At 44.0% G+C, this 13,637-nt stretch overlaps 1 protein-coding gene across 4 annotated transcripts in view; it reads right to left on the reverse strand.

Annotated features, from left to right (window-relative positions):
- Positions 1-12,524, reverse strand: part of LOC138663965 (zinc finger protein 271-like) — a 53,449-nt gene extending 40,925 nt beyond the window's left edge. The window contains exons 1-9 of one of the 4 annotated variants that reach the window (XM_069750354.1): positions 12,459-12,524; positions 8,732-8,880; positions 8,423-8,602; positions 8,216-8,339; positions 7,999-8,096; positions 7,710-7,800; positions 6,943-7,005; positions 2,094-2,542; positions 696-1,612 (exon numbers count right to left, since the gene is read on the reverse strand). In XM_069750354.1, the coding sequence (XP_069606455.1) occupies positions 812-1,612; positions 2,094-2,542; positions 6,943-7,005; positions 7,710-7,800; positions 7,999-8,096; positions 8,216-8,339; positions 8,423-8,602; positions 8,732-8,809 (1,884 nt within the window). In that variant the 5' untranslated portion in view covers positions 8,810-8,880; positions 12,459-12,524 and the 3' untranslated portion in view covers positions 696-811. Of the gene's footprint in view, positions 1-695; positions 1,613-2,093; positions 2,543-5,862; positions 7,006-7,709; positions 7,801-7,998; positions 8,097-8,215; positions 8,340-8,422; positions 8,603-8,731; positions 8,881-11,877; positions 12,013-12,458 lie in introns of those variants that run through there. The other 3 variants (XM_069750353.1, XM_069750352.1, XM_069750355.1) reach the window with 3 other exon arrangements.
- Between the last annotated feature and the right edge of the window lie 1,113 nt (positions 12,525-13,637).

A 13,637-nucleotide genomic window follows, 5' to 3' on the forward strand; every position in this document is an offset into this window, starting at 1 on the left:
TACACCACCCTCAACACCTCCCTTCCGACACTCCTCTTCCTCCCCCGGGTCGGCGGCATTCTCCCCAGAACATAACATACGTAAGTGACCAAAACAGCGAGCGCTTCCCAACGGCGTGTTCCATAGTTAACCAGATCTGTTATTATTTCCTTTAAGATGCTGCAGCAGTGGCCAGATCGCTGGGGTGGGAAATTAGCAGCTCTGGTTCTGACAATGAGGAACCGGCGTCCCTTCTCCGTAAGTATCAAGATAATACGAGTGGTTTTCTGCTGGATGTCACAATAGACAACTAAAACTGTAAAATTTAATAAAATTTACATCGCCCTGTGGTGCCAGACCAAATAGAAATTTACAACACACAAAATTTGGTCCTGCCCCAGAGGTCGAGATGTATTTTCAGCGGAATCAACGTTGGTTCTCCAACCTCTTCTATCCACAGAACCGCCCACCGTAAGAGAGCTCCTGGCGAGACAATTGCGCCTGGAGCGGACAGCAGCGCTCCTGGAGCGGACAGCAGCGCTCCTGCAGCAGACAGCAGCGCTCCTCCAGACTCAAGTAGAGCAGCAGGGCGTGACGCTGCAACACCTCTTGGGCCGTGGAAGGAGATAATTTTTTTTTGGGGGGGTTTATGTTATATTTTGTTGTTTAATAATTTAAAACCAAGAAATTGTTACCAAAAAAACCAAAAATCTTCGCATTCTTTCTTTAATGTGTACCAAGCTATAAGGGTTAACAGCACCATTTTATAGGCATCACATTTAAAGTTATTTAGAGAGGTTTATATGACAGCAAAGCAAAAAAAAATATTTTTTTATACGGCGCGGTCCTGCCAGGGTACAGCTCCAGAACCATTAAAGTACTGACAGTATTTTTCGCGACAGTACCTTGCATCGTCTGCCTGTCTGCCAGATCCAAGTGCTTGAAGAGCTGTAAAATTATCCGGTTGTGTACGCCATTCCCCGGGCACAATATCTCCGGTTCTTGCGTCCACTGCATCAATAAACGAAGGAGGAGAATAGGAGCTCGTATCATGACGTCTCAGGAAATTATGGAGCACACAGCATGCCAAAACCACAAAGTCTATAGACGGCAGCTTCAAGTTGATAGCTGTGTGGAACACTCTAAACCGATTTGCCATAATCCCAAAGGCATTTTCAACCACACGACGGGCCCTCGACAACCGGTAATTAAAGATTCTGCGCTCCGGTGTGAGTGTTCTCTGTGCAAATGGCTTCAGCAAATGTGGATGAAGAGGGAAAGCTTCATCAGCGATGAAGACAAAATTTAGGTTTGCTTTTGTGTCTTCATTTAGTGGCAACAGCAGTTCATTGTTCCTCAAGCTTTCCCCAAATGAAGTGTGTTCAAAAACACCACCGTCGGAGACTCGACCATTCATGCCAACATCCACATCGACAAACTCATAGTTCGCATTGACAAGGGCCATGAGGATCACACTGAAATATCCTTTGTAGTTGAAAAAAAAGGATCCAGAGTTGGCTGGTTGCGTGATGCGCACATGCTTTCCATCTAATGCACCACCGCAGTTTGGAAACTGCCACAGCTCATCAAAATCGGAAGCAATCCTCTTCCAGTCATCCGCCGTCTTGGGAAACTGCAAGATGAGAAGGAAACATGTACAAATTAGGTCAAATATATTATGCACATACACTCTCATGTGGACATCCTACAGTGATTGAGGCGCAGTATGGATTAGTATAACAAAGTCAACAACCCTGAGTATGCAGGCAGCCATTTTTTCAGATGGCTTCGGTGACTCAGAGGTGGTGCTAAACAATATATCTAAATTATATAATCAATAAAATTACGTTGGGAGCAGCAAATAAAAGAAGGGTGGCGCAGGGTTGGAGCAGCACATATCAGAATGGAGACGCAAAATGGTAGCAGCACATGTCAGACTGGAGGCGCAGGATCACAGCAGCACATGTCTGAATGGGGGCGCAGGATGGGAGCAGCACATGATAGGATGTAGAACATATACCAATAGAAATGCTCGCCATCAGGGCGTAGAACGGGTTCAATAGCTAGTATAATATATCGACATAACACAGCAGCCAAAAGAAATATAGTAGTACCTCCATATAATGCCTTAAGCTCTGCACAATGGCCTCGCATGTCTCCGGAATCACAACGCTCAGGAAAGGTCTGGAAACAGCGGCGGAAAACTGCAAATCCTGAAGAGACCTTCCTGTTGCCAGGAACCGCAGTGTCACCGCCAACCTTTCCTCCACGGGCACGGCCGCACGCATCGGCGTATCACGCCTTTGTATGAGTGGCGTAACAGCAGACAGTATTATTTTGAAGGATTCCTCGGACATCCGAAGGTAGTTTCGGAAATCATGAGGGTTATTGTCACGTAACTCTCTTATGAGACCCATGTGTGACAATGTGGATCTTTTCTGCAGCCAGCTCCGGGTCCACATGCGACGTTTTCGTTTAGGACGTCTCTCCTCTTGGAGACGTGCTGCCTCAAACACCAGGGCAGCAGCAACAACAGAACTCTCATCGGAAGTGAGCATAGTTCCTAAAAAGAAAACAAACGTACAATAAATACACGTGCTTACAAAACAATGTTCTGACCATTGATCTAATAACTATATATGTTACTACTGGTATTAAATGGGGCAGTCAACCATCTCGATCTGTAAAAGGATTAATTAATTGGGCCACGCTACAGCTGTGTACCTGAGGTTCTCAGGCCTACCCTACTCAAAGGAACAATCGACCACACTCCAGCGTTTATCCCCGTTGAAGCGCAACATATGCTACGCTGTAGCGTTATACATACCTTTTGCGGTAAAAGACTAGTAGTTAAAAGTCCAGGGAATCCAGCGAATTTAGGAGTTCTGTTTACAGCACGTGCTACAGAGAGAAATGAATAGCGCGCTCGAGAGCTCCGGTTTTATCCGCTAGGAACAATAGCCCTTTGTCGAATGAGCGCACAGTATTGTACCGCCCAATCAGCACACGGGAGGTGGAGAATTCAGCGCTCCTACGTAGCCAGCTCCTCCGCCCTTTACATCGTATAGTATATCGTGCACACCTTTGTTACACCATGTGATCATGCCGCCACAGCGGGACACTAGACGACGAAAGAAAGTTTCAAACGATGTGCTACGACGTACGATTCACAGCGGGGTCCCTGATCGCAGGAGCGTGTCACACACTGCGATATCGTACCTATATCGCTCGAACGTCACAAATCGTGCCGTCGTAGCGATCAAAATTGCACTGTGTGACGGTACCCTAAGATGGGTTAATAGAAAAGCTAGATCCAAATAATAATAAGTGCTTACTCAGCAGACATACCCAAAAGAGACGGCGACATAGTATGGGGTCCTGACTCCTGCCGTGACTAACTGCCGTTGAAATAACTGCGGCGTCTTTAAGCTTAGCTGCATAATGTTAATCACTCTACATAAAGGCTCCATGTCTGCTCTCCATCAGATAACCTGCTTCAATTACCTGTTAACAGCAGGGGATGCGAGCAGAGATCCAATGTCCCCAGGCTTTGATCTGTATAACTATAATTACATTTTTTACACTGTCCATACCTTTTTCCCCTGCAACCTATTGCAGGTTTTAGTTATCAATTTCAGGCTGGGTCACATGGTTTGTTAGTGTGATGACAAGTTTGACAATTGCCGGCTTCTTTTAACTCATCGCTGCCTCACATGATCTGCGATGGTGGGAATGATGATTGAAGATTTCTTCAATCCTCTAAAGTGGATTTTCTGTTTTCATTTATCTGTATCTTCACAACAGGAGACCGACCACTGTTTGCAATGGTCACATCCAAGAACACTAGGGTCACTTTTCAACTTGTCTAAACTGTCAGCTCTTCATGGTGAAAATAGTGTACTTTTCCAACTTGTTTTCAGTATTGCTTCAATTGCAAAGAGAGGAGTTTTGTTCAGTAATAACGAAGTTATGAGTCTTTATTTTTTTAAAGACACCACTAGATGCAGAGTCAAAATTCCCTGTTTACACTGAGCTGTTATGCAAATGAAGTATAAAATTACTTCTTAGTGCTGTGGTCCCCAACCTGTCTTACTTTGAAAGACACACTCAGCTCTGAGAATTGGTCACGAGCCACACCTAGATCTCCACCATTAGCAGTGGCACCCAGTACCAGTGTAATAACAGCCAAACCTTCTTCACAGAAAGTACACAGAGACCTCACATTCACGGAATACCACTCTATTTCGTATTCTTGCATCCAGTACATTCACAACACTACTATATCCGGCCTCAACACCTTCTTCCTTTTGTTTAAAAGCTTCTTCGATTACTAATTTTCTAATACTCTCTCTCTATATAGAAACACCAAGCTTGCCATTTCCCCATTCAGACACATAAAAGCTGGTCGTGAAAATAATGAAATAGGCACACTATCCTTTACAACAAGTTCTATGATCTGTTTTTTTAAATGTATCTACTGTCATTGTCACAGTAACTTTGTCACTGACAAAATATCTTGCAAGAGAACTGCAAAGTTCTCTGCTCCTTTGTTTGGCTGGAAGAGCTGGGCACTGGTTCATTGGTTTGGATGCAGTCTTTCTCATCCACTGCTTTCAGTACTTCTTATTAACTGCATAACAGTGTTTACTGCATATTTACTTACAAGAGTTTAGAAAAGTTATTTGCTATATTCTAATTGTATTCTAATAAATATAGTTTTTGCTCTAAAGTGGTCTGATTACTTATATGATGGTGAGAAACTGAATAAGCACGATGTTAATATTTGACAACAGTAAATTTATTGTTACGAATTGGCCATTTATGAAGGAGTCGGAGTTGGAACCTGATAAAATCCAGGAGTCGGAGTCGCAACTGTGGCTTACCGACGCCACAGCCATGGTCAGAACACCCAAGTCCTTCTCCTGTTCTATAGTACCCAATATATTTCTATTTAATGTATATGCAGCAATAGGAATACTGTGGCCGTGATGCATTACTATACTTTTATCAATATTAAACCTGCCATGGGTTTGCCCATTCAAACATCTTATTCAGATGGTTTTGTAATATTATACAGTCAGAATCAGTTTTCATTATCCTATAAAGTTTTGGGTCATCATGAGCAAAGACTGACACTTTACTTCAATGCCATCCACAAGGTCATTATAAGAGATTAAAAATAAACAGGCTTAAGGCTGATCCCTATGGCCCCCAGCGCTCCTAATGCAGATCTCTGTGTTCCCCACTGCTGACTTTATGCCATTTAGATAATGTACCATTTACAATAACGGTTGCCTGTCCCTTAAACAGTTTTTTACCCATATGCATACAGTGTCCCATGCCCCTACAGTGCAGCCTGGAAGTTTGTGAACTCTTCAAAAATATCTAACATTTTGCATAAATTTGACCTAAAACTACATCATATTTTAGCACAAATCTCCAGCATAAAAGAGCACAATATCTTTTACAAGGTAAAAGTTATAACTAAGTGACTGGGTACAAAAAACATTGAAATTTTGGATAAAATCTCCAGATCTTAGTTTTATCTGAAACAAAAGCACAGATAAACTCCTGAGAAGAATGATGTGCCCTTAGTTAGGATTTGAGCCAAAAGCTAATATCTTTCAACACAAGTGCATATCTTACTGTAGAAAATGCCTCTTTCTACTGAACTGATCATTCACTCTCCATTCACTGATAAGATCTGCCTTTAATGAAGACAGGTTTTCATTACACAGAGGGAGATGACCCTTGTTGAAAATAAAACTTTATGGAGAAGAGCTCAGTAGCACAGATGTGCATCTGCCTGAAACAATAGTTACACTTTACTACTATGAACACCACATTCTGAAAATGGTTTCTCCTTTGTGTGAATTCTCTGATGTCTAACCAGACGCAATTTCTCTGTAAAACATTTTCCACATTCTGAACATAAAAATGGATTCTCTCCTGTGTGAATTCTCTGATGTGTAACAAAAGCAGATCTACTACTAAAATGTTTGCCACATTCTGAACATGAAAATGGTTTCTCCCCAGTGTGAATTCTTTCATGTCTAACAAGATCTGACTTCTCAATATAAGAATTTCCACATTCTAAACACACATATGGCTTCTCCCCAGTGTGAATTCTCTGATGTCTAACAAGGCGTAATTTTTCAATAAAACACTTACCACATTCTGAACATGAAAATGGCTTTTCGACAGTGTGAGTATTTTGATGTCTAACAAGACGTAATTTTGTAATAAAACACTTTCCACATATAGAACATGAGAATGGCTTCTCCCCTGTGTGCATTTTCTGATGTGTAACAAGAACAGATTTAACGCCAAAATGTTTCCCACATTCTGAACATGAAAATGGTTTCTCCCCGGAGTGAATTCTCTGATGTGTAACAAGATGTGATTTCTCTGTAAAACATTTCCCACATTCTGAACATGAATATGGCCTCTCCCCTGTGTGACTCCTGTGATGTCTAACAAGGTCTGATTTTTGGATAAAACATTTCCCACATTGTGGACATGAAAAGGGCTTCTCCCCTGTATGACTTTTCTGATGTCTAAGCAGCTGAGATTTATCGTTAAAACATTTCCCACATTCTGAACAGGAAAATGGCTTCAGTTTTCCATGATTCTTTTTATGTGTTACAAGACCTGATTTACCAGTATAGCGTTTCCCACATTCTGAATCTAAAATAAGCTTCTCTCCTGTTTGACTACTCTCAGGTTTACCAAAATTTGATTTGGTGCTAAAATGTTTCTCCCAATCTAGACGTGAATATGGCTTCTCCCCTGTGTGAGCTCTGTGATGATCTTTAACTCTTCTTGGACATTTACTTTGCTTAGCAGTCTTTGATGAATCAGAAGATAAGATTATTTCAAAAGGATCAGATAAATCTTTGCTGTAAAGGGATGATCGTAAATCTGGGATAATGGCTCTCTCTTCATATGTATCTTGTATTATACCAGAATCACTGCCTTCAAAATTTGAAGATATCAGATATCCCCCTGAACTCCTGATACAGTCATCTGCCAAGAATAAGATAATTATTTATGTACAAGTTACAATATAACTTTAGAATTATATAGATATTTAATAACATTTCTATATAAAACATTTCCATAATCAATGATAAATATGTAGTAAAATGAATCTAGTAATGGATTAAGACAGTTGTGAAGCAACAGCTCACAAAGTAAGAGTAGACCACAGGGCAAAATCGCACCAGGCTGTTCTGCAGTTTTTCATGTCTGTGTTGATGTCAGGATCATCAAAGGCTTATGTTTCAATGTGCTTATGTGCTTGTTACTAATGTTTAAAGGTAAAAAAAAAAAATCAGGGAAAATTAAAAAGAGCCATGTGACTCAAAGCTTTTAGGTGATGTCCATTTTACAGCCTGTCTGAAATGTACAGCTGAAGAAAAGGAATCTTGTCCAGCATCATGTGGATTCAAATATTTGTAGGTCTTGCAAATGCTATAGCAATGAACAAGGACACAGAGCGCATCGAAATGTGAAAGTATTTGTGAATCTCACAAGCTGATGTGTATGGATTATAATGTTAGTTCAAAGACAAACTTTGATATAAACAAGACTTCCTGGGACTAGGAACAGGGGAATCATACACTAAAAAATTGACACAACATAAATCGTAAAATAGTTAACGTAACATTGTAGAAGCTGGTGACTGAGAAGAATCTGTGACTTCCCAGCATTTACTGGCTATTACTTACTTTTGCAGTTATCTGTAGGAATCTCCTCTTTACACCGCTCATCACCCCTCACGTATGTCTCTGTACTGTTAATATGAATCAGATCTTCACCCTGAAAGAAATATTGTAAAAGTCACAGACCGATGGAGAAATCACATCTATGATCAGCTCTAATCCTGCCATCTCCACCGTTCCCATTAAACAAGTATAAAACATATAATACTGGTGGATAAAACAAGACTGAGCACAAGACCTTCACAGCCATCTGCACATCATAAAGGATATCTCATGACACCTTCACTCCATCTACCTGATGATCCTGAGGAACATCGAGATCTTCTTGTTTACAGTCTTGTGGAAAAAGAGGATGGGGACATCTCTCTGGTGTTGTCCTATTACTGGATAGAACTGGAAGAAACACATACAGGAAACGAAATAATTATTTGCATATATATATATATCTATATATATATATATAGATATATATATATATATATATTCCCTGCATTTTTATTCATTTATATTACCTGTTGAAGTGAGGGGCTGGGGAACCTCCATCATGACGTCCTTGTACAGATCTTTGTGTCCTTCTAAATACTCCCACTCCTCCATGGAGAAATAGACGGCGACATCCTGACACCTTATAGGAACCTGACACAAACAATAATATTGTCATCCCTCTGATCCCTTCATAGCGTTACTGTATAATGTCCCAGAATTCCCAGCAGTGTCACCTCTCCAGTCAGCAGCTCAATCATCTTGTAGGTGAGTTCTAGGATCTTCTGGTCATTGATGTCTTCATGTATCAGGGGGTGAGGTGGAGGCCCTATGACTGGGCTGAGGGGTCTTCCCCATCCCTCAGACATAGGGGTCTGGCAGCGCTCACTAGAGATCTTCTTCACTACTGTGTAATCCTGGTTATGGAGAGACACATTAATAAATCTCACTACAGACATTTCCAGAGTCCTCACCTCTCCAGTTCTGTCCATCTGTTATTCCTTTAGATAAGAATTATGAAATGTGACGTCATCAGAATCTCTCACCTCTCCAGTAAGCCGGAAGAGGATCTCTAGGGTGAGGTGTATTATCCTCTCCGCCGTCTTGTTCCTGTCACTATCCATCCGTGATGCTCAATCAGGAAAATTCTCTTATATAGAAGATCTACACTGAGAGGATCCGATATTGTAGGGACCTGAATGGGAAGAAAATGATGACGTAACATCAGAAAAGTAATGTAATAATACAACTACTGTAGCACCACCCTACATCTCCTCCCTGGTATCAGTCTACCACCCTACCCGTGCCCTCCGCTCCGCTAATGACCTCAGGTTAGCATCCTCAATAATCAGAACCTCCCACTCCCGTCTCCAAGACTTTACACGTGCTGCGCCGATTCTTTGGAATGCACTACCTAGGTTAAAGGGAACCTGTCACCCCGTTTTTTGAGATTGAGCTATAAATACTGTTAAATAGGGCCTGCGCTGTGTGTTCCTATAGTGTATGTAGTGTACCCCGATTCCCTATGTATGCTGAGAAATAACTTACCAAAGTCGCCGTTTTCGCCTGTCAATCAGGCTGGTCAGGTCGGGAGGGCGTGGTGACATCGGTGGTTCTTCCTCAGCTTTACGTTGGTGGCGTAGTGGTGTAGTGGTGAAGACACAGCGCGCGATCTGCGCTGTAATCCCTTGCATCGGTGGGGGCGGCCATCTTCCTGGGGCCGCGCGTGCGCAGATCGAGTGCTCTGCTGCACGGGGCTTCAGGAAAATGGCCGCGGGATGCCGCGCGTGCGCATTAGAGATCGCGGCGGCCATTTTCCCAAAGCCGAGATGCAAACTCGGCTTTGGGAAAATGGCCGCCGCGATCTCTAATGCGCACGCGCGGCATCCCGCGGCCATTTTCCTGAAGCCCCGTGCAGCAGAGCACTCGATCTGCGCACGCGCGGCCCCAGGAAGATGGCCGCCCCCACCGATGCAAGGGATTACAGCGCAGATCGCGCGCTGTGTCTTCACCACTACACCACTACGCCACCAACGTAAAGCTGAGGAAGAACCACCGATGTCACCACGCCCTCCCGACCTGACCAGCCTGATTGACAGGCGAAAACGGCGACTTTGGTAAGTTATTTCTCAGCATACATAGGGAATCGGGGTACACTACATACACTATAGGAACACACAGCGCAGGCCCTATTTAACAGTATTTATAGCTCAATCTCAAAAAACGGGGTGACAGGTTCCCTTTAATACGATTAATCCCCAATCCCCACAGTTTTAAGCGTGCCCTAAAAACTCATTTGTTCAGACTGGCCTACCGCCTCAATGCATTAACCTAACGATCCCTGTGTGGCCTATTTATAATAAAAAAAAAAAAAAAAGGTTCCTCGCATCATGTTCTCATACACTTTATGCAGTATTAGCCCTCTGTGTCTGTACTGCTACATACTTAGGCAGGTAACTGGTTCATGCAGCTTTACATGAACACCTGAGCCTTACACTATAGCTGGTCCGAATAACTAAAGCAATTGTTACCATCCACCTCTCGTGTCTCCCCTTTTCCCCATAGTTTGTAAGCTTGTGAGCAGGGCCCTCACTCCTCCTGGTATCTGTTTTGAACTGTATTTCTGTTATGCTGTAATGTCTATTGTCTGTACAAGTCCCCTCTATAATTTGTAAAGTGCTGCGGAATATGTTGGCGCTATATAAATAAAAATTATTATTATTATTATTAGATATTAAGGGGAAATAAATGAGATATTATAATGTGTGGAAGTTGTTAATGCTCTCTGTAGACAATTACAGATCACACAATGTAAACAGAGACTGACAGAGACCACAAGGGGGTTGGTGCCGAACAGGTGAATGATTTGACATGCATTTACATTTTTTTCTTCAACAGCGTTACACTCATATTCGCATGTACAGCACCATGGAATTAATGGTGCTATATAAATAAATGATAATAATAATAATATGCCCTAACAAGTAGTAACCAAATCACATTTGCTTCAAGTTTCCCCATAAAATTCAAATTTACTATAATTCAGTTTGTTTTTATTTTTTTTTTCAATTCAATCCTTCTGGTCATGGGCATATTCTCTTCAGTTTAGCCGTTCAATCAGAAACAAGGTGTGCGAGGGCTTCATCCATGTGTCCTTTGTCAAGAGTAATTACTTGACTATTTAGCCATCTCTCTGCCTTAGATTGTTGCCAATTATAGCTTTGCTCATGAGCTGTGTTCTTACTCTGTGTTCCTTGTCTGGTATTCTGATCTTTACTGCTAAACCTAGGATTTGTCTTGACCATCAGTTTTCTAGTCCTTTTGCAGTGATCCGCTACCTTCTTGGAATATTGACCTCTGACTGTTTCCTGCCTAAGGCCGGGGTCACACTTGCGAGTGCAATGCGAGAAACTCGCGTGAGTCTCTCGCATCAATACCCGGCATTGCCACCTGCACTCGTGACCAGAGCGTTCAGCTGCATAGAAATACATGCAGCCGCACACTCCGGTCCCAAGTGGTGGTGGCAGTGCAGGGTATTGATGTGAGTTTCTCGCATTGCACTCGCAAGTGTGACCCCGGCCTATGCCTTCATCTCACCCTACTGTCAATGATGTACTTTATTGGCTTTTGACCTGGACCCAGCCTCCCGGCTTATCCGTGAGTAGTGACTGATTCTTGGCTTTTGACCTGGACCCAGCCTCCCAGGTTATCTGTGAGTAGTGGTTCTGATTTTCTTCTCTTTATTCCTAATTTTTCGGCGCCTAGGTTGCAGATTTCACCCCTCATGTCATGAGGTCAAACCGTTGAGTAAAAGCTAATCACAAGGTAATGAAGAATAAAGACTGAAAAGTAGATGATGGCAGCTTAAGGGAAAGATTTAGCGAGTGACTAGGTGGGGAGCTGTGGTCAGGACTGGTGTTGTGTGAGGTAACTATTTTAAATATAGATTTTTATAAAAAAATTACAATTCACATTGCATAAACATGATGTGAATTACATTTCTGAACTGAATTTAAGTGAATCTGTCAAATCCAAATTTCAGCAGATTTGCTCATATCTAGTGCCGACCCACAGCTCCCAATCGGTTATACTCAGAACCATAGATGTTTGGTTTTTACTTTACACACATAAAAATCTGAAATATTTTCTCATTTTCTGTCCCTTTATTTCAATACCAGACGTCCTTTTGTACTTCCAGATCTGTTCTCATTCTATACTGTGGGGAGATGGGCCTCTCCTTCATCTATATAACGTAGTCACAGGATCGCGGCGTCATAGGACCGAGAGAGGCGTTCATTCACATCCAGCCGACGGGCTCTCAGCAACGTGGGGCGTTTACAGTGAACCCCTAGAGAAAGACTTGAGGATATCAAATAATTATACCACAGGAGTTAATAGTATCTTATACTCTCGTGTTTCCTCCATATTCTGCCCCACAGTCTCCTCCTCCAGGATCAGTGTCCTCAGTACAGAACCGACGCCACAGACATTTCATGGGAAATCCCTTTATTCTAAACTATTACACCCGAAATTAGGGAAATTACAGTTTCTCCATTTCTCCAGATTTCTATGGAGAGAAAAACCAGACAATTCCATTCCCTGTAATCTCCACCATCTGTCCCCAAACCAGAGCGCCCTCCCTGTATACATGAGCACAGCCAGCGTTCTATTACTGTACATATACACATGGCAGAGCTGGGGGCACTATCTCCGGGAATGGAGGGGTTACTGCCCCCTGCCCCCGCCCAGTAATGGGGAATCTCCAGCACCTACCTCCACCTGCAGAGCCGCACACCACATATATGGCTGTTCTGTGTGCACAGGACCTGTGATGAGGTCACAGGAGGGGAGGAGTCAGGGGTCACATGATCAGGGGCCTCAGAGTATGCAGGTCTCTGCTGTGCTGGTTGTCATGGTGCTGGATGAGGGGAAGTTTGTGTGTGGGGTCAGGAGGGGTTTACAGTGTGGATGTAGCAGAGCCGTGTGTGCACGAGGTGTACGGAGCGGAGCCGTGTGTGTACGAGGTGTGCGGAGCGGAGCCGTGTGTGTACGAGGTGTACGGAGCAGAGCCGTGTGTGTACGAGGTGTACGGAGCGGAGCCGTGTGTGTACGAGGTGTACGGAGCGGAGCCGTGTGTGTACGAGGTGTACGGAGCGGAGCCGTGTGTGTACGAGGTGTACGGAGCGGAGCCGTGTGTGTACGAGGTGTACGGAGCGGAGCCGTGTGTGTACGAGGTGTACGGAGCGGAGCCGTGTGTGTACGAGGTGTACGGAGCAGAGCCGTGTGTGTACGAGGTGTACGGAGCGGAGCCGTGTGTGTACGAGGTGTACGGAGCGGAGCCATGTGTGTACGAGGTGTACGGAGCAGAGCCGTGTGTGTACGAGGTGTACGGAGCAGAGCCGTGTGTGTACGAGGTGTGCGGAGCGGAGCCGTGTGTGTACGAGGTGTACGGAGCAGAGCCGTGTGTGTACGAGGTGTACGGAGCGGAGCCGTGTGTGTACGAGGTGTACGGAGCGGAGCCGTGTGTGTACGAGGTGTACGGAGCGGAGCCGTGTGTGTACGAGGTGTGCGGAGCAGAGCCGTGTGTGTACGAGGTGTACGGAGCAGAGCCGTGTGTGTACGAGGTGTACGGAGCGGAGCCGTGTGTGTACGAGGTGTACGGAGCAGAGCCGTGTGTGTACGAGGTGTACGGAGCGGAGCCGTGTGTGTACGAGGTGTGCGGAGCGGAGCCGTGTGTGTACGAGGTGTACGGAGCAGAGCCGTGTGTGTACGAGGTGTACGGAGCGGAGCCGTGTGTGTACAACGTGTATGGAGCAGAGCCGTGAGTGTACGAGGTGTACGGAGCGGAGCTGTGTGCGTACAACGTGTATGGAGCAGAGCCGTGTGTGTATGAGGTGTACGGAGCAGAGCCTTGTGTGTATGAGGTGTACGGAGCAGAGCCATGTGTACGAG

This window comes from Ranitomeya imitator, chromosome 2, assembly GCF_032444005.1.
Source record: "Ranitomeya imitator isolate aRanImi1 chromosome 2, aRanImi1.pri, whole genome shotgun sequence".
Classification (NCBI taxonomy): Eukaryota; Metazoa; Chordata; class Amphibia; order Anura; family Dendrobatidae; genus Ranitomeya; species Ranitomeya imitator.